The sequence below is a fragment of the Notothenia coriiceps genome, unplaced genomic scaffold (assembly GCF_000735185.1).
Source record: "Notothenia coriiceps isolate Sejong01 unplaced genomic scaffold, NC01 NC01_scaffold00005873, whole genome shotgun sequence".
Classification (NCBI taxonomy): domain Eukaryota; kingdom Metazoa; phylum Chordata; class Actinopteri; order Perciformes; family Nototheniidae; genus Notothenia; species Notothenia coriiceps.
Window position 1 is genome coordinate 1 of NW_011338574.1, and position 19,921 is coordinate 19,921.

General features: G+C 38.8%; 3 protein-coding genes across 3 annotated transcripts; 1 reads left to right on the top strand and 2 right to left on the bottom strand.

Annotated features, from left to right (window-relative positions):
• Positions 1 to 2,018: 2,018 nt before the first annotated feature.
• Positions 2,019 to 6,401, bottom strand: ponzr1 (plac8 onzin related protein 1). Its single transcript, XM_010768626.1, has 4 exons — positions 6,305 to 6,401; positions 4,473 to 4,583; positions 4,188 to 4,333; positions 2,019 to 2,480 (listed from the first exon to the last, which is right to left on the bottom strand). Exons 2-4 carry the CDS (start codon positions 4,579 to 4,581, stop codon positions 2,343 to 2,345), a joined length of 393 nt encoding a protein of 130 aa, XP_010766928.1. The 5' UTR covers positions 4,582 to 4,583; positions 6,305 to 6,401; the 3' UTR covers positions 2,019 to 2,342.
• Positions 6,402 to 8,501: 2,100 nt separating this feature from the next.
• Positions 8,502 to 12,617, top strand: LOC104943280 (olfactory receptor 50). Its single transcript, XM_010768628.1, has 2 exons — positions 8,502 to 9,556; positions 10,463 to 12,617. The coding sequence occupies exons 1-2, from the start codon at positions 8,619 to 8,621 to the stop codon at positions 10,599 to 10,601; spliced, it is 1,077 nt and encodes a 358-aa protein (XP_010766930.1). The 5' UTR covers positions 8,502 to 8,618; the 3' UTR covers positions 10,602 to 12,617.
• Positions 12,491 to 19,144, bottom strand: LOC104943279 (very long-chain specific acyl-CoA dehydrogenase, mitochondrial-like). Its single transcript, XM_010768627.1, has 9 exons — positions 19,027 to 19,144; positions 18,267 to 18,329; positions 16,327 to 16,428; positions 15,603 to 15,700; positions 14,912 to 14,984; positions 14,724 to 14,796; positions 14,372 to 14,444; positions 14,162 to 14,237; positions 12,491 to 13,818 (listed from the first exon to the last, which is right to left on the bottom strand). The coding sequence occupies exons 1-9, from the start codon at positions 19,108 to 19,110 to the stop codon at positions 13,681 to 13,683; spliced, it is 780 nt and encodes a 259-aa protein (XP_010766929.1). The 5' UTR covers positions 19,111 to 19,144; the 3' UTR covers positions 12,491 to 13,680.
• Between the last annotated feature and the right edge of the window lie 777 nt (positions 19,145 to 19,921).

A 19,921-nucleotide genomic window follows, 5' to 3' on the forward strand; every position in this document is an offset into this window, starting at 1 on the left:
TTAGGGATAAGGTGAGAAGTTCAGTCATCCGGGAGGGACTCGGAGTTGAACCGCTCCTCCTTCGCGTCGAAAGGAGCCAGTTGAGGTGGTTCGGGCACCTAGTTAGGATGCCACCTGGGCGCCTCCCTAGGGAGGTGTTCCAGGCACGTCCAGCTGGGAAGAGACCGAGGGGTAGACCTAGGACCAGGTGGAGGGATTATATCTCTTCGCTGGCCTGGGAGCGCCTTGGGATCCCCCAGTCAGAGCTGGTTGATGTGGCCAGGGAAAGGAAAGTTTGGGGCTCTCCGCTGGAACTGGTACCTCCGCTACCCGACCACGGATAAACGGGAGAAGATGGATGGGTTTAAGATTTAGTTTAATATATTTATGGCCACTGGGGGGCAGCAAAAACAAACAAAACATATCATCACCATTTCAGTTGTGTTTAACTCGTTTGAAATACTTTTCTATTTATACAGCTTGTGTAAATAAGAAACATGTGTACCAAAATACACAAAATACGTCCTGATCCAGTTCCACTTTGTTATATTTTGGTATATTTCTGAGAACAGGTAACATGAATATGACCAGCATCAATGAGTACGTTTACTGTCTACTACAGAGTGTGTGTTTCTTCTCCTCTGCAGTCCTGTCACTACACACACCCTTTCCTCGTCCCCCTGCCCTGTCTGTGACTCTCAACTTATACAAAAATGAAACCTAGACTTCACAGGATCCTGGGAGAGAAGAAAAGGGGAGTTTGCTGAGCTCAAGGCCACGTCCTCAATACAACTGAAACTCAAAGGTCTTGGTTACGCAGATATCCTAATCAAGGCCAAAGTCTGTGATAAGCACACCTTCAGAAAAGACGAGCTGTCCGGAAACGGAGAGACTAACTGGGAAACTATAACACATTCAAAGATACTGAATAAAAACTCAAGTGCTAAACGAGAAAATGAAGTAGAGTTGACATTCCGAGCAATCACACGTGGTGGTATTGAGAAATGAAGCGCTATTTCACAATATCATAAAAACTGTGACAGGATGTAATTATTATTCAATCATAAAGGAACAAATGAACTCGTGTTTCAGTTTGATCCAAATGTGATGTAAACAAATATGTTTTTACTAATCAATGCTCGGTAATAAGGACATTACAGTAACTTGGAGAAGTTTCTCGAATGAATAACACAAGATTGGGGAACAGAGTGGTCAGAATAAACACACCCAGATTTTTTTATGAATATTTCTACATTTGCTGCCAGAAGGTTTCCTTACGGAACTGAGGACAATTTGCGCAACAGGACACGATAAGTAGAATCTGGCATTATGAGCTGAAATGAACCAAAACATTATTTTTTTGTTTGTCATTTGTAATACTTATCTTGAAGGATACTCAATGAACTTCCTTAAAAAAACTGCTCAATTTAAACTAAAATACAGATTTATACTGTTTAATCTTTTTTGAATCTTTTCTCTCCATTTGTTTTTAATTGTATGCTTACAAATATCACATTTTTGTCAGTTTTATTTGTAATCTTTTAGCATTAAGTTTGATGCTTTCTGGTGCTTTGATTCTATTTCTGTGCAAAAGCAGACCTAACTACCTTTTGGGTATATTTAAAAAGTAATCATGAAACAAAGAATGATGATCACACATCATTATCAGCGATGTATAAAGACTGTGCACCATCTCTGGTAAAAAATATGTTATACTTAACAGCCAATTTAATCCATTATTAAAGTGATCTCCTCTCAAACTGAAACTGGTAATCTCACTTACATGTATAAACAAAAATAATGTAGGCAGTTTTGATTAAAAAAATCTTAAACGTCTCCTGTGCAGTGAACCTAAGCGTCAAACCAGGACATGACGCAATATGTAAATTAAAATACTCTCACTTCATGATAAAAAAGAGAAGTGGGAAACCGTCAAAACCTTCAGATACAGACATGATCTTAAAAACGGAACTGGAGAGTTTTACCTATAGCTGAAAAAATATGTGATTGTGTTGGGGGAAAAAAGTTGCTAGATGTAGTTTGTTAACTGAAATAGCAATACTTTATTGGAAAGATGGAATAGAAGCTCATACAGGAACCACATTATACAGTATCAGAACATCCAACGTGCTAACATGCTAACTCCTGCTTCAAAAGTGAATCTCAAGTTAAATCTACAATCTAGGCATTACAAAAAACACATCACTACCAAAACTATGTTTACTAGCTTCAGTGCTAAATGCTAAAAGCTTCATTATATGTCATTGTAAAATCAGTATATAAAAGGAGTTGTAGGCAGAACTAGCAGGCTATATTTTGAACATGTGGCAAACCCTTAGCCCACAAACAAAACGGGTTGTGTCCTATCTTGGATAAACCTGCGTGGTGACCACTGAGCTGTTGGTCGGTCGGTTTTTCCTGATCTTCACCTCACGATGCATCTGGCACCAGACGCACGGGTAGCACCACATCAACTTGCAGCAGTCGTCACAGCACGAGCCCTGCAGGAGGACGAAGAGACGGGATAAATCCAACAGTCAAAACTATGCCGTTCAGAGACGTATTGAAACAGACAATTTGTTGAACTTACTCGAATACTGGAATAAAATGAAGAGTTGCTGCCAAAATGTTTTATTACCTGGATATTTAATGACACTACGAGTATAAATTGAGGTTGCAAGTTGAGCAGTATAATTAAAACTTGGAGGCAAGGAGAACAAACTCAAACAGCCAACAATTTGGAGTCATCTTTGTGTCCAACTGGTGAATGCAAATTAAATATTTGTTTTAATTTAACTCTGCTTTGGTCTCCTCCCTTTCTTTTTCTTGAACTGCTTAATGCTTCACTATATTCTTCAGCAACTCCCTGACTGAGTCCGTCTGCAGGGAGTGTACAAACTTTTTTGTCTCCTAAAATAACATTATTTACGTCCAACACCATGTTAGATCAAAACTTCTTGAGGTGCTCATGATCATTTGTTTTGATCTCTTCCTGTGCTCTGAAACATGCAGTATTGCAGGCAGCTGCATTTCCTCCCTAACCATAACTTCACATATCTTCTTTGGCCTTCCTGTTACACACACACCATTATGCCTACACTCTGATCTTCTTCACTTATCTTCAACAATCTCTGTTGCTTTTTACAATCAACTCTTCCACCTTGGAATCTCCGCTTTCTTACCTCTCATTTGAGCATAATTATGTCTTCTGTTTGTATTGAAAACAATTTGTGTGTGTTGTCATAGCATTGATATATCCTGCTGAACAGGACAATGTTATTTGAATATGTAATACCAGTCGTACTTCAGTGTTTTGGTGGCTTGAATGCTCTGAATGAAAAGCACACAGAACACACCTGAGCTATGGTTATATAACATGATGTGCCTCACAAAATACATCTGGACCAACCTGAGTGTATCAGTCCACCATGTAATATATCTATGATGATAATGATTAGATTTAAATATAAATAAATAATAATTGTTAATCTCTCCTCAACATTCAGTATTTAGTAGAAAATCTATTACCTCTGACACACTTCTCTTTATGAGTACATTTCTAAATTATTGAACAGATATTGCAACTTTAAGTTCCTCTGGTTTGCTAAACAGTGTGTACTGGCTATTCCAATTGTTTAAAACATGTAGGTATTTATTTTTCATTACACTTTGGAATTCCTTATTATGTTATCAAATTCAGCTCTTTTTTAAACTCATCTCACATTATCTACTTATGATTTATATTTTTGTTGCGTTTTTATTTTTATGTGTTGCTCTTGTTTGCTTCTATCCTCTCTTTTTGATAATGTTTATTTTGTTTGATGCTTTTCTTGTTTGGAATATATTAATACATCTTTATGTATCCCTTTACAATGGCCTCAATATGACACAACAGCTTGAAAGTATGCAATAACTAGGGTGTGGTTGTGAAAATATGCAGAGTGAACAGTGTTCAGGTAGAATAAATTCAGGAAGTGTTGCACCTCACAGCTGCACCTTGTCACAAAGGCTATCACAACAACAGGTCACTTCCTAGACTGGAACTTTCCTACTTAAATTTGCATTTTACATTAAACTAGATCCCAATATCAATGGGATAATACTAGCGGCAATGCCAAATCATGCAAAGTGCAGCTCAGACAATCTTTTTAACCGAGCTGTAAAATGTAGTGACTGCATCTTAGACAATTGTGCCGTTTTGCTCTTACCGGAATATCATGGCGCTCTCGGATGGAGGAGCGGAGTAAGCAGGACACCACACAACAGAAGTCCAACAGCGGCATGCAGCAGCACCATCCATGATCTCCAGCAGTCTGACACTGCATGCAGGGAAAGCACCACCAACCACAGCAACCTTTACGGCAGAAAAGAAGGAAAATAAAATGATGTGAACCCTGACTCAAGACACATTGTTTTGGGTTTCTTCGAGCACAGCTTTGTGTTGAAATCTTGAATTTGGAGCTCAATATATTTGGTTTGTTGGGTTGACTTACAGCTGCTCATATCCATGCAGCAGTCACAGAGGCCGGTGCTCCATGCCCCAGGGCCCTGGGTTGTGCGCATCACCGTCACCACCTGGGTCGGCTGCTGGTGGACGGCCATGTCTGAAAAATAGAACAAAATAAAGAAACAGTTAAACAGAAATTGCTGGCTTTCTATCCATTGGTAAAGCCAGGAAGAATTTAGCAGACTACTTAAAACAATACCATCCACAGTGTTGCTGATTAAACCTGTAATTCAGGTGCTGGTATTAAAGGTATCCTTATTACAGACTGGCAATATCTGCCTCTATTTTCAGTGCATCTTGGGACAAGTCACAGCACCTTCACACCTATTCCCCTGTGATATGATGAGTCATCTTAATTCGTTTTGCATGACTTTTATTTGGCCAAAGTAAAGACACAATGCTTTGGAAACACATGAACTTAACTCCAACCTTAAGCATTAACAGGAAAGCAGAAAATGTACACTATTTCTGCCTCAAGGTGCTGTAGTGAATTGATTTGTTGGTCTAGTACTTACCTTTATTCATAAGCATTTTAAATGAAATGGGTTAGTTTTCAATAAATATGTAACCTCGATAAAAAGCTTTATCTATGCCGCAAATGTGCAACCAATGCATATTATATTACATTTTATAAATCCTATATCCTGGAAAACAGTCAAATAAAGCTTACCTGTGAACACAATTTCAATTTGACTTCTTTAATGCAACATCAATTCAAACGATGATAGTTTTCCTACAAATAGCTATGCTATTTGTTTCTCTCATGTCTGTGTAGCATAAACCTAGCTTAACTGTCATTTTAGACTAGCATGTCAAGTGCAGCACTAGCTTGATGTTATAAGATACCACCTTTGAGCACTACAATTTATATTCTAAGTCATAAAGGCAGCTTAGTACGATGTTAGTAGGTTGTTTCTCGTACTTTATATCATCATAAAGAAATAACAAACCCACAGAGCTTCAGATAGTTAGCTAGCTAACTTTCGAGCTAATTTCGGACGTCGTAGCTTCACTAGCTAGTAACATTTGCTGAAATTATTAGTCTACAGTTTGGAAATAAATGCTTTTAAAAAGCCATTTTCATTATGAAGACATGTTTATTATTCACCACTTTACTTAACCAAATGCATTATTCTACAGTTTTAAATATCTTTTTTTTTTTAAACGACTTTTGCATAATGTAGCCTAGAGATATGCTCAAGCTAGCCAATTGGCTAACTAGCTTTGATTAGAGGTTGCTTATTCGTTTAAATTCTAAATCAGGGGAAATTATAAACATTTATGGTGAAAATATAACTCATCTTAATTGCCATGATGCAGGGAATATGAGTTATTTTTACCCATTGCTCTTTTGCAATAGTAATCTTGGATTTTAAATAGTTAAATAAAACCAAATATCAGTGTAAAATGATTAAATCCAACATTTTCATTACAACCTGACTGCTATCATCATCATCATCATCAGCTTTATTTAAAGAGACTCTTGGTCCATTTCCTAAAAGACACACAATTATATCATAGTAGAGGCTGGCAGATATATGGGGTTTTATCATGGGTTTTATACATTAATGGTAAATGTGGCCATGGAAGCTTGCCATAACAAATTAGGAAAAACTCAAAGCATGGCATCTCCATCTATCATTCTGAGCAACACATGTTTAATCCTTTCTTACGCATTAACTGTAAAGTTATCTACAATATAATTAAACCAATCTCTGAAAGTCAAATTATACCTAATCTTACATTTATTATAAATTGCCTCAGGCTCAGCATCAGCCAAAGACTGCGAAAAAGGCTTTTGTACAAACGTTTTCTTACCTAATCACTGGTTTCTTGATCGGTAGAAAAGTCAAAAGAAAGATTAATCCATCCAGCACCCAAGCTTAAAATGAGTGATAAAAAAATCCGCTGCACCGCAAAGGGGTTGGCTCTCATAGTTTCTATTTCCCTGGAAATTACACCCACGCATGCACACAAACACACACACACACACACACACACACACACACACACACACACACACACACACACACACACACACAGCTACAAGCTAACTTACATTTTAGCATGACCGAGCTACTTATTGGTTAATAAATAACTTGGCTTTCTTAGTAGTATGTTTTTTATTGTCACTCTAGATCATAGAATAAGTTAAGGGAGAGGGCGTGATTTCAAGCATAAAGGGAAACCTTTGCCCATAGTTTGAATGCAAGATTTACAACAGGAAATACTTATTTTTATTGTCCATTAGTTGACTTTGGAAATGGATATTGTACTTTGACATTCAAACCTTGATTTGTTTGCCTGCATTCAGTCGTTCTCAAGGTTATGAATAATATTTAGCATTTCTTTAGCAAATTTAGTCAATTTATTAAGTCCTACATCCATCGTTGGTGTGCCAATAGTGCAAATATTTGGCCCTATTTAACAATTGGTAGACAAATAGCCATACCTAATGAAGCTCAGTATTTAAGCCTTCAGCACATATTATAGATCATGTTATAAAAGATTATCTACTGGTGATCTTTGAAAGGTGGAATTACACAAACATTTCCAGGTGGAAACATACTGACATTATTAACTCTGCCTCTGCAAGTCTCTGATATGGCTACTATATTTCCATTTTGTTTTGCATATATATTGACAAACAAATATGAAGCTGAGGGCAGCATAATGACACCCCCTGCAGGTGTGTGGATTGTGAAAGGGTAAAACAAAAATAGGACTGAAACTCAGGTCTAAACCACAAGAGCTGCACACGCTCTCTGAGGCTGTTAACGTTTCACCACAGAGGAGAACAATTGCTTGACAAATGTAAAGATTAAGTAGGAAAAAATGTAAAGTTTCGGCTGACAGCAGCACCAAGGCTGCCATTTTTGCATGAAGATGAAGCTTAAGATATCAGTTAAACTGTATGCTCCTGAAAGAATGGGAAAAGGTTATCAATATATAGGGAGGAAAGTTCAATAAACAAACAGCTATAGGTCATTTGCTTACAATTCATGTCCTAAGACGGCATCCACAAATGCAGTATGATCTGTAACTGTATAAGAGCCAGTGAGGATGATGTGAAAGACCCTCTGCATGTATCTGAATATGGATGTGCATGATCCAGGATTTAAGAAACAGAGCCCAAAAAAAAAGGCACGAGACCGAACTGGCAGGGAGATTTAGAAAGAGAGGTGACCAGTTCAAAGTGTATCCTCATGCGGAGGCTCCACCATGACTTTATAACCAAGAAGTTGAAAAGTGATCCCAAAGCATAAAGGGATCTCCTACCTTGAGCTAAATTAAATCAAAGAGACACTAAATGACTACAAGAGATATAAAGATACCATGAAGAGACACAAAAATGACGGCATGCCTGTGCCCATCGGCATTGTCTCACAATCAGCCCGTGATTTCAATTATTGCCTGATTTGGACAGTGCCGTGTGCAGGGACACTCTTTGTGATGTCTCCCTCAGCTTGATGCAGCTGTTGGAGCAGGAAAAGTGAGACCTTTCCTATTTTTAACACACCTGAGATTCCCATTCATTTTACATGCAACCCATAAGGCAGTGACATCACTTCTGACTGGCCAGCTATTCCTGCTGTCAGCAGAAGGTGGCAGCATATTCTTAAACTATAACAGCCATCTATTGAGAATGAGATACTTGAATACTACCATACTTTGAAATGCATTGTGCAGAAAGACCCTTGTCTTACCCTTTGTAGCTACACTACTCTACATCTCTGTGGGAAATATTATTATTTTACTTATTTATTTGATAGCTTTAGATGGCTTGAAGGGTCAGATTGAAATCAACAATATAATAATTTAATAAAGTATAATATATTATTATAGGTTAAATTCAAAAGCTATTCAGCAGCATATAAAGATAAACATTATCAATTATCTTAATGGGAATCCTATAGTTTTACTTTTGGTAGCGAGAGAGAGAGAGAGAGAGAGAGAGAGAGAGAGAGAGAGAGAGAGAGGGAGGTGGATCGTCTTAACTCAGTAGTCAGTGAGACAGCAGTGTCAGAGGATCATGCGGGGGATACACTCTCCTTCCCATCAATTCCACTTCCATCCTCCTCCTCCTCCTCCTCCTCATTCTGTGAATCCAACCGAACCGAGCTGAGGAATAATGCCTGCAAACAGCACCACAGCCCCAACACATGTGCCGGACTACACCTGCGTGCGTTTCTACGTGTCCACCGTGTCTTTCTCGGTGCTGCTCTTCTTCAACCTCATCATCAACTGGACCATACTTCGCGTCGAGCGTCTGCGGAGTCATGCGCGCTTCGTGCTGGTGTTCCACCTGCTGGTTTCCGCGCTGCTCTACCTGGGGATGAGCAGCGTCTTCTACTACCAGATCCACCTGCACGCGCGGCCGGTGCGCTCCGCCTGCTTGGCCATGATCACCGTGTTGATCAGCAGCGCCTGCAACATCCTCCTGACGCTCACGGTGATGGCTTTGGACCGCTACTGCGCGGTGTGCCATCCCATGCGCTACAGCTCCACCTGCACCGCGGGGCGCTGGCCCTGGATGCTGGGTGCGCTCACCTGGATTGTGGCTTTGGTCATTCCCCTCAGTCTGCTCCTCCAGCCGGACTCCCAGACCGAGTATAATGGGGTGTGTGACAGGGAACAGCTTAAAAAAGGCGAGCTGCAGAAGGTGCTGTTCATAGGTGTGTGCACGGTAATAATAATGTACAGCTACGTGAGGATTCTAGTAGAGGGAAGGAGATTAGGGGTGTTGAATCGGCGCAATAAGGCCGGGTGCAGGACGATCGCCCTGCATGGAAGCCAGTTGGCTGTTTACATCCTTCCTAACTTTGTGAACTTCGTGTTGACGGTGTTGTTCAAACAGAAGCTCATTCATCAGGAGACTAAAGAGCTGGCAGCCGTGGTTATCTTCGCTTTTTTCAGCTTGGCGCAGTGTGTTGCACCGATTGTTTATGGATTGCGTAAAGAGGAACTAATGGAGCAGGTGGGTCACACGTTCCCCTGCTGTTCCTACTTGAAGAGGGTCCTCGGCTGGACAGTGCGAGCCAACTGGCCACACACCCAACACACACCACGGTATGTCCAACATAGATGCATTAGACTTGTATTGTGTCTTATAAACCTAAAATCCATAAGTGGGCAGAATTTACAACCCTTAAAAAGAGTGTACATTTTAAAGACTTATCAAAAAGTAAGTCCTTGCTGAGTCAATACATTCTCACGAGGTATCCCTTCTAACTCATCATATGCAATAACACAAGGCAATAAAAAAAAAAAAATCAGCTCCATAGAGTTTTTACAATCTGGTGATCCTAAATGTGTTATAACTTTTACTGATGATGAGTACAAATCAAGAAAATTACTCAAGTCAATACAACTTGTCAGAAAGTGGTGCTGCTTTATTTCTTTTATAGTAGTTGTTAATCAACTATGGAAAAAGATAGTGGAGGAAATATTTATTTAAATTTCCACTCATGCAGTAATCACTGTCACACGAAGTCACATGAAATGACTAAACTGTGGGAAAACAGTTCTCAGATGCTACCAAAATAAACTTATTTTATTGCTGAAAATAATCGTTTAACCATGATCTACAGAAATGTGTCACTTTCCTCTCACGCGTACTATATTCCATTACTGCTTGATAAACGCTTCTTCACACATTCTAAATAACATCTAGAAAAGTGTGAAGTGCTGAAACGGAGCAAGACAAAAGTCAATCTAAAAGAGAAGGGGGATTTATAGCACGAAAAGGTGTCTTGTTTCCTAAAGTGGTGTGATACTTTTTGATTTGCATACAGTTCAATATAGTATATGACTACTGGTATGACTTGTTGAAACGGTTATTTGTTGAATAATTAGTGGAAGAAACGACAGTGAAATACTTCCCTTCTTAATGTGTTACATGAGTGTTCACCCACAAAATATGTTCTTGAGCACATTGCTTTGTGTTATTTCAGCTTACCCTTATTTTCCCCACAGGGAGCGAACACTGACAGTACAGACGATCATCTCCCTACCGAACCCTACAGACCCAGAGGAAGAGGAAACACAGGCAATATCAATCAGGAGTTCCTCACTGGACTTAGAGTCTTGTACCTACGATACGGACAATGCCTGAGGGGAAAAAATCAGGTACATTTCAGGATTATCTAACAACAGGAACATTACCAAAAGTGGCTCAACTCAGGCCTGGATGGACCTTAAGAAACCGCCTTGGACATCATAGGATCTTTTTTCCTCAATAGAGAATGTTGAGACCTGATCAGCACGTTGCACTACACTGTTTTTGACCTTTTTCACCACAGCGCGAACATTGGAGCTGCTTGAAGAAGCAGAAGGAGACAATGTGGTTTCAGAAAAAGTGGGAAGTTCTCTTTTTGTAAAATGTTTTGGCTTGTCCAGACATTTAAGCCTTGAGTCTTCAGGTGACCAGCTCACTTGGCTGACCTCAAGGCCACAAAGAGCCTTCAACGATTTGGGATTCAAATGACTGGGAGAGACGATAAAGGATATTTCAATATTATCCTCTTGTGAATATTGTCTTCATGTGTTCATAACCCCGTGGGTATTAAAAAATGTGAATTTAATGGCAACTTAAATACTTACAGCAATCAGCACAAATCAAGATAGAAAAATTCGGATTAGAAGAGAAGAACAATACACCTCTCCTCTGAAGGGAAGGACACCAAAGCATCATATAATTCAAACAAAAAACATGTAGTATTTAACATTAAAAGCTAGTTTCACAAGAATGTGAAAGGACAGTGAACAGAAAGTAGTTTAAAGAAATGCACATTTTTGGCCTGTTATTTGGTGGTAGGCCATGGTAATCTAATTACATATATTCAGAGGAAAACCAATCATGACACATTTTCTCTCCAATATGATATATTATTAGCTACTCACAAAAGACTGCATCAACATTGATATCAAAATCTGTGACCCTGGCTCAGCCTCAGTATAGAACCAAAACCAAGCTAATCACAAGGACGAGACGTTAGCTTGTTTTAACAAAGCTGGACACAGCTAGCAAAGACTAAAATAATGTCTTACTATAGCGTTTTCAGTTTAAAATGTATGTTTTATATCTTAATTTAACTTATTTCCAGTGGTTCTATTAACGAAACAAAATATATAATGGTGAGCTTTAAAATTGCTGTTTGGTGGATCTCATTAGCTATAGGTTAGCCTTCTAGCGTAGCTGGTTAGCTTTCCTTTTAATGTGCCCAGATGGGTGTGATTGATACCGTTATCCATCTTCTTATCTAGCTATCAGCATTCCAGTTAATAAACATATTTCCATCATTATATACAGTCTACATAAAGAAAATCTTGCTTTGCTTTAATCTTCCTCTGAACGCTTTACCACTCGAAATGTAGCCTACTATTGCTGAGAAAGGAATTTGCAGAATCAGCGGGGAGCTTTTACAAGAAAATTAGGACATTTGATTTTGTAGACTCTTTGCACGGTGGTTGCTGAGCTCCTAGTTTTAAATCAGACAAAGCCACACTTGCTGGGGAGTTTCTCAATGTTTGAACCACAGCTTTCCTTTATCTTTCAGTCTCACACCAACAGCTGCAAAACTTTTCAAGTCAGTGTAAATATGAGCAGAAGGGGATTCCGGTCTTCTTTTCAAAGCGCAAATAAGCACCAGAAGCTAGCTGGTGGCGAAGCACTTACTGGCATTCTTGTAAAGTGTGAATACTCTGGAATAACTCGGGTTGCGGAAGTGAAAGCAAAGTTGAAGATTATTTGAACACAAGTGACAGGAAGGCTTTTTGGCGGGGGGGTGCTTGATGCTATGGTGGAATTGATTTAAGATTTTATATTTATTTTTGAAGCTTGTAGCCTACAAGAAACACAAAACAATATGAGAAGTTTGGCCTGTTGAAAGCCACATTCAACGTATTTAAACACTTGGGAATTTATATACGCAACACATTAAAAACAATTGACAATGTTTGCTCTCAGGGATGCAAGTAAAGAAAGACAAGCAGTCTGGCAGATGAATTTAAATTGTATTTATTAATCTCATTAGGAAGGTGTGTTATTTTACCAAGAAACCTCAAAGAAAATCTGCACAAACACTGACTCCATCGAAGGAAATTGGACATTCATTTGAGATAACACAAAGAAGCATGTGATTATGTTATTATATCAACAAAACGAACATGTTTGATAGTTGTCTTTCTTTCTTAACAGCAGCATGGATGATCACAGTACGAGTGATAGGAGGGAAGAATGTGCAGATCTAATTTAAGTTTCATGAATGCTTGGACAGAAGATTAAAATTGAGTGCATTTATTGTACAAGAAATGGTTTATTTAAAGCACCAGGTATGCAGAGTAACAGTTCTACAATTAATGCTGTCTGCTATCTTTAGCTGTGAGTTAATGTGACCGTATTGGTAAAGAGTGAAGATCACCTTTTTGTTTTAACATTTGAAGCTCTCTTTATGTGAAGTCACAACAGGAACTTGCAACAGCAGTTTCTAAGGCAAAGGGTTTGCTCCAGACATTAATGTTTCTGTGATGAGCAGTTAGCTTAACACGCAAAGGCATTCAAGTACATAAGCACCACACCATTATATCAATTTGAACACATTCTAGATAAGTGTATAAATCAAAGTGGAGGAAAAAGTGTCATTACGTTAAAGTTGCTAAAAACAGATAAGTTCAAATCTCTCTCTGTTAACTGGCCTCTGCTCCTCAAAGTTACATTGACATGTAGTTTTCCATCAAACAAAAAAAACAAAACACCATAACTGAATGTTTTAACAGAATAAATGATGACATTATTCAAGCTCATGCACACATCGGAGAAATCTACTGCTTTAAATCCAGGTGGTATACGGGCTAAAAGATTTCTCTCCTATCGTCCCATTTTAAATAGCTAATTCATAATTTCATATAAATTAACGTGTTCACACAGACACAGAAACGCAATGAAGATATTACAGTACGAGATAATAAAAAAGTTAAACTGTGGTTTCTGTGCAAGTCGTTCAGCCCAAAACTGTAGGTGCAACAAAGCAGATAGAAAGGTCACGATGTGTGATGTGGGAGCAATTATGGCATAACAAAATGGTAAAGGTCATAAAGGACTTGATCTACACGGCCCTTAACCTGGTTAGAGATGTGGAAGGGTCAAACGAAACAAAAACCAGATTGATTCCGATTCAGGGGGCGTGGTGCGTTTAGAAACCCAGAGGGTGAGGAGCGACCACCCCCCCAGTCTCCACCACGGCTGCAGAGATGGCTTTCATGTTCTTGAAGAGCTGTCTGGACTCACTGGAGCGCAGGGACTTGATGTCAGTCATGACCCTGTCATGGGCCTGAGGGGTGGAAGGAGCATAACATATATTTAGACGGATAATAACATCTCCAAATAATTGCGTGTAATTAAGAGCATTGAGAAATCGTTCAAAAACCAAAATGTGAATCTAGAACATTTTAAATAACAACAATCTCATCCTCATAACCAAACATTATCTTTTTGAATATTCCTTCTATGAAAATAGGATGTCAAGTATAATTCCATTGTATCAATTGAGCTGTAGAATATACGCTATTATGTGACGGGGCGCTTACATTTCCTATAAGCAATATTGAATTAATTGAATTTGTATGATAAATGTAGATATTGTTTTCAGTGTTTCTAGGCTCCTGTGATCTTACCTCCACACACCAGGTCTCACACAGCATCTTCTCGTGCTGAGCTGTGGGGCCGCCCTGACTCAGAGAGCGTGAGGCCCTGCAGAGAGGGAGGGAAAGTGAGTTTGTAGGTGGAATACAAGTACACCAGAGAGAAGGTGAGTGGGAGTTTGAAGCAGAGAGGAAGTGAAATGGGGACGGAGAGAGAGTCGTTTTTATTTCTTGTTTGCGTACCTGGACAGAACCACCACCATGGCGTAGAGGTCGATGGCACTGTCGGCCACTCTCTTCAGGACAAATTGTTCATCTGTAACAGAAAAAGTTGAGTCAACGTCTGAAATGATTACACGTAGGAGAAAGAGATTTTTTTTTTTTTTCTACATGTGGCCGTTTTTAAGTTGGATGTGTGAGGAGATATTTTCATTTGATAAACCACGAGCAACATAACATCGAGCCATCATCCGAAACCAGACACAACATTTTTATTTTTTTTTATAAATGAACAGATAACGCATTAGAATTGTACGTACAAACACACACACACACACACACACACACACACACACACACACACACACACACTCACCAATGATCTTCTTGCCGTGTTTGATCAGCAGCTCCTCGACGACAGCTCCGAACTGTTCGATGGCTTTGACGGCCTACAAATAAAATGTAACAAATAACTTAAGTCAACGATGCAAAACGTATCACACCCTTATCAAGAAAAGTGTGAAATAAATGCCTCAACTTTAAACAAAGAAAGGTTTAACCCACCAGTTCACCGCTGTGAGCCAGCTCAGGATGCACAGAGCCCTGCAGAGTCAGACCTGTGCTGAAACCCGCCTTTCTACAAACAATAGAACAAGAAGACAATGTTAGATCAGACAGGGCTGAGCAAGTGCAGATCACCTGTGCTGCATCAGTGCCGCTGGGAAGTATTTAATAACGTTATTGTGCAATCAAGTTGAAGGAAAAATGAAAATACAAATTTAGTTTTAGCTGTAACATTTCTAGAAAGCGCAGTAAATGGTGATTGTGTGTGTGTGTGTCTGTTGGCTCTAACTTAAGGTGTCTACTTTCACTTCACAGTCAAGGAGGAAATGGAGACAAAAACACATTTAATTCCTTGAATTGTGACATCATTACTTGTAGACAGTAAATCCACTATTAGCTAATGAGCTAACAATTGAGCCGTTTCTGCTCCTGCAGAGTCATGCAATGGAGGATGGAATTGAAACTTAAAGAAATGGCATCATGTATTGTGCATTATAGTGGAAGTCCCCATCTCCCCCTCATCAGCTACTGCAGTGTGACACTTCATATCCCCCAGACAAAAGGATACAGACAGTGTGAAGTCTGTGTGTGTGTGTGTGTGTGTGTGTGTGTGTGTGTGTGTGTGTGTGTGTGTGTGTGTGTGTGTGTGTGTGTGTGTGTGTGTGTGTGTGTGTGTGTGTTGTGATGCAACCTTTTGGTTCTCTTGGTGATTTCTCCAGCGAGCAGCGCAGCGTTGCCGATGGGGTTCTTCATGGCCTTCTGTAAGCTCTTCAACTGGTTCCCAGCATTCTGGCGGGAAGCAGAGAGGGACACACATTATTTATTGATGATTATCGCTTAACTGGCTCTGTCAGAATCTCAGAAACAAGTGATGGGATCCTGCATACCAAAGCAACAGTAGTTTTTCACGCGAAATTTGTGCATTTACTTCCTTGTCTGTGACCCTGTTACTTGGCTTAAGTGCATGACTGTGCATCAAACGGAATCTGACTCAAGGCTTTGGTGAAACCGGACAGTTGGTGGTTTTTAATGTTGAAACTAATCAAGGCCTACGCATCAGATTAACTGAGGTTTATTCTCTTATTCATGATATTACTGCTGAAATAACAACAATGACTTGTCTTGCATCAGACTCAGGAACATTCACATTAGTTTGGGTGAGATATTTCATGTGTACGCCACGCCACAATCTCCTCTAATACGACAGAAGCTACGGCCGAGGAACCCAGACTGCTTTGCTTTGAAAAAAAAAGAAGAAATCGACAAGGAAGTGTTTTTCCAACCAACACAGATCCTTGGTGTTAAGTGGTACAAGGAAGTTGCTTCACGATCAACTCACTTCCGCTTGACGCAACGTCTGTTCTTTTTCACACGGACAGACAATGTCACATCACCAGAGCCGAGTGTGATTTTACCTGGAAGCCATTGAGGGCCACGAAGAGTCTCAGGATGTCGTTGGTGCCCTCGAAGATCCGGAAGATTCTCAGATCCCTCATCACCCTCTCCACTCCAGCGTCCTGCAGAGACAGCAAGAGGATGAACTTATAATCTAATAATATATATAAATAAACTGAAACAATCCCATATAAAAAGATAATTGACTATTAAAAATGCACTAAATGTACATTTTCTCTTGAGGTCAGTCAAATATCAGGTGTATTTCCATTTAATAGGACTGCTTTGTACTTCTTAATAAAGTTGCATTTCGTCTGTTTTTATCCCCTCTCCTAAAAAAAGAAGTGATCTCAGATTCACGGCACAAGGCATGTTCTTTGTTTTTTTTATTTATACTGTTTAAAAACTGACTGTAATTTGAACATAACACATTTGCATGATGAGGCGATGAGCTGTGTTTTAATATCATATGTTACATGTACGAGCCGTTTGGATGTCAGCTTACGGTTCAAACTAGGGAGTGAAAAAACAAGCTGCAACAGGAACAGGTCCTTCTATATTTATGTGTGTGTGTGTGTTTGAATTTCGCAAGGTACTGTTGCAGACGATGCGTTTTTTGCACAGAAGAGCAGAAATGGTCATAAAGGGAATACTTCTGACTTGACTTCCTGGGTAAAATGAAACCCAGAGTCCGAAATATCCTCCATTAGCAGAACTGATCAAAGTCTGCTGTTGATTGTGTTTCCCCTTTTACTTCTTAGACAGCTCATACCACACATCTCATTCTTGTAGTTATTTGAGTTAACTGTAAAATAATTAGATGTGTGGCATGATGATACATGTGTGGTATGTTACACAATGAGTCCAAATTCAGTTCAGATTTTTAGGGATTTTTTTTTTTTAGATCTGGAAGAACTTCAAAGACTCAATGGATTTTTTCAGCACGCTGGTAAGTTCTCAAGTACAATGTGCACCAAGACAGCCTACAGTTAAACTGTGCATTACCATCCTATTAATGATACAACACTGTTTTTATTGTGTTGTACTTGTTATATATAACAATATAATATATACACACACACTTTAACTTCTTATTTTATATGCATCTTTTAATGGACATTTTTACTCAAACTATTTTTATTTTATTGGACTTTTTACTCAAACTTCTATGTTTTTATACATGTTTCTATTCCATTTGATCTTTTTCGGACATTTTTATTTTAACTACCTATTTTTATATAAATACCTTTATTCTATCACATTCCTAAAATGGAGCAACTATCCCAAAACCCAACTTCCATCTGGATAAATAAAGTATTTTGATTGTGATTGATTCGTTAAAGTGTTGTTGTTTATTATTATTTGTAATATTCGATACAACTTCACGTCCCCCACTATTCTTATGAACTTCAAAAACTGTGACTTCTGCCTTATCTACACAAATAAACACGTCATTGTTTTTAAAGATTAAACCGCTCGTCTGATGTCATCATTGAAATACAACGTTTGGAAAAACAATGCTCAGCTCGGGTTGAAGGAAGCGGTTAAGTAAATATGATGAGGTTAAGATGACAACATATAGAGAGATGGCAGTATGCTAATGTAGTGTAAATAGATCAAGGCTGTGGAGCGGGAAATAAAGTTCCAGGTCAACAATTAGTATCGGGAAGTATAGCGTTGGAAAAACAAATGGGGAAATGTTGCACACTGCCAAGAAGGCAAGGTAGGTTTGTAGTTCCCCTCGAAAACAAACAAGTGCTGTGTGTGTGTTTGAACAGATGATTCAAAAGGTGCAGCAGTAAGATATACAATTTACAAAGTGATGAATGATACTGAAAATCCTCATTTGAAATTACAGCAAGTAAAACTAAATGTATAAATTGCTTGAATCTTTACGTCCCGAGCATCTTCTCTGGGGCGCTCAGGTTAGTATGAAACAGGAAGTGGACGGAGCGCTCACCTTCATGTAGCCCATGCCGCCCATAACCTGAATACACTCGTCAGTCACATTCCATGCTGCTTCCTGTAATATACAAAATGCAGAAAACAAGTCTTACACAGAATAAGGAACAGAAGTATTTTTGAAATAGGAGTTGAGTTCCCCAGAGCATTAACACGGGTGAGAAGTAATGGGATTACAATACAAAACAATTAGAAAAGAAACAGATATTTTTTAAAAGGCTTTGAGCCAAAGTGTAAGAATGAGTTATACTACAGTGTAGAAATACTCTGCTACAAAGTCCTGCGTTCTAACAGTTTCTTAAGAGAAGTACAACCGTATTAGCATTAAAATAACCTTCAAGTATATAAAGTAAAATAACTTATTATTCAGAATGTATACAATTCACTGCATCAATTATGTATGCTTTAATCACCTAAATATTCAGCTGTGAAGCTCATTTTAAATAATGGCAAACTTAAATGTTAGAATATATCATAAGTTATGGTTTAATGTTGTAATGAGTGGTAAGTAACTTAAGCTGTCAAATAAATATTGTGCTGAACTAAAAAGTATAATATTTCATTCAAAATGTGTTGTAGAAGAAGCATAAAATGGATATATTTAAATACAGATGCTTCAAAATTGCACCTCAGTAATGTACTTGAGTAAATGTACTTAGTTACTTCCCACCACTGTTTACAAACCATTATGCGAGGCATCAAGACGGATGATTCGCTTCTTTATGCATGTTTAACTGTAGTGTGATGTAAAACCTTACAGAGGCAAAGATCTTGCTGATGGCAGCTTCGATCTGGAATTCAGTCGCTCCGTTGTCCATGTTGCCGCTGATCATGTAGGCCATACTCTGCAAAAACACACAGAAACATCACGTCAGGATGCATTTATGACACTTGGTCCATGTTGAAGCACCAGTATACCATAATGAATATAAGTGGTGTAATGTGTTGACAATCTCGTTTAAAGACCTACTTGTTCTCCCGGTTTTTATTTTGTTGTGTTTTAAAATGTTTTTACATCATTTATGAGGGTTTTTCCAGTCTGTGACTATCAGTATGGTTTTGTTGTCTCGTGCTTTTACATTAGTTTTTTTTTGTCCAATCGGTTTCGTCTAAATGTATTTATGCTGCTTTTTTATATATTTATTGATGTACAGCACTTTGGTCAACTCTGTTGTTTTTAAATGTACTATATAAATAAAGTTGGATTGGATTAGACCAGTGATTCTCAAATGGGGGTACGCGGACCCCTAGGGGTACGCTGGGGTACTGCAGGGGGTACGGGAGATAGGTTAATTAAAGTGGACCTATCATGCTATATTTGAATAATATAGTGTAGGACCATACCTATATAAGGCATATTTATACTTTTCATTTTTCAAAATACCAAACAGATCATGCATTTTAGCCATTCCTCATTTCGCTCGATTTAACACAGTCTTTGCATGGGCTGATTCTGTGAGAACAGCACCATCTACAGGCCTGGCATATGTACTACAGCGTCTCCAGCGCTTTCGAACGGCAATGTCCGTGGCTGTCTCCTCCTGATTGGTGGAGTTGGCCCAATAGCCGCGGAGTGTCCCTTAAATACTGTAAGCACACTTCCAGAGGCTTTTTGTAGGTGTTGCCTTTAGATTATGAATGGTGCCTACAGTA

Coding starts and splice junctions, on each gene's coding strand:
- ponzr1 (XM_010768626.1), bottom strand. CDS start 4,581: ATGGCCGTCCACCAGCAGCCGACCCAGGTGGTGACGGTGATGCGCACA. Junction 4,334..4,472: donor CTGCATGGATATGAGCAGCT/GTAAGTCAACCC, acceptor TCTGCCGTAAAG/GTTGCTGTGGTTGGTGGTGC. Junction 2,481..4,187: donor GAGAGCGCCATGATATTCCG/GTAAGAGCAAAA, acceptor GTCCTCCTGCAG/GGCTCGTGCTGTGACGACTG.
- LOC104943280 (XM_010768628.1), top strand. CDS start 8,619: ATGCCTGCAAACAGCACCACAGCCCCAACACATGTGCCGGACTACACC. Junction 9,557..10,462: donor CACACCCAACACACACCACG/GTATGTCCAACA, acceptor TTTTCCCCACAG/GGAGCGAACACTGACAGTAC.
- LOC104943279 (XM_010768627.1), bottom strand. CDS start 19,110: ATGGCCTACATGATCAGCGGCAACATGGACAACGGAGCGACTGAATTC. Junction 14,985..15,602: donor ATCACCAAGAGAACCAAAAG/GTTGCATCACAA, acceptor TATTGTTTGTAG/AAAGGCGGGTTTCAGCACAG. Junction 14,445..14,723: donor ACACGGCAAGAAGATCATTG/GTGAGTGTGTGT, acceptor TTTCTGTTACAG/ATGAACAATTTGTCCTGAAG.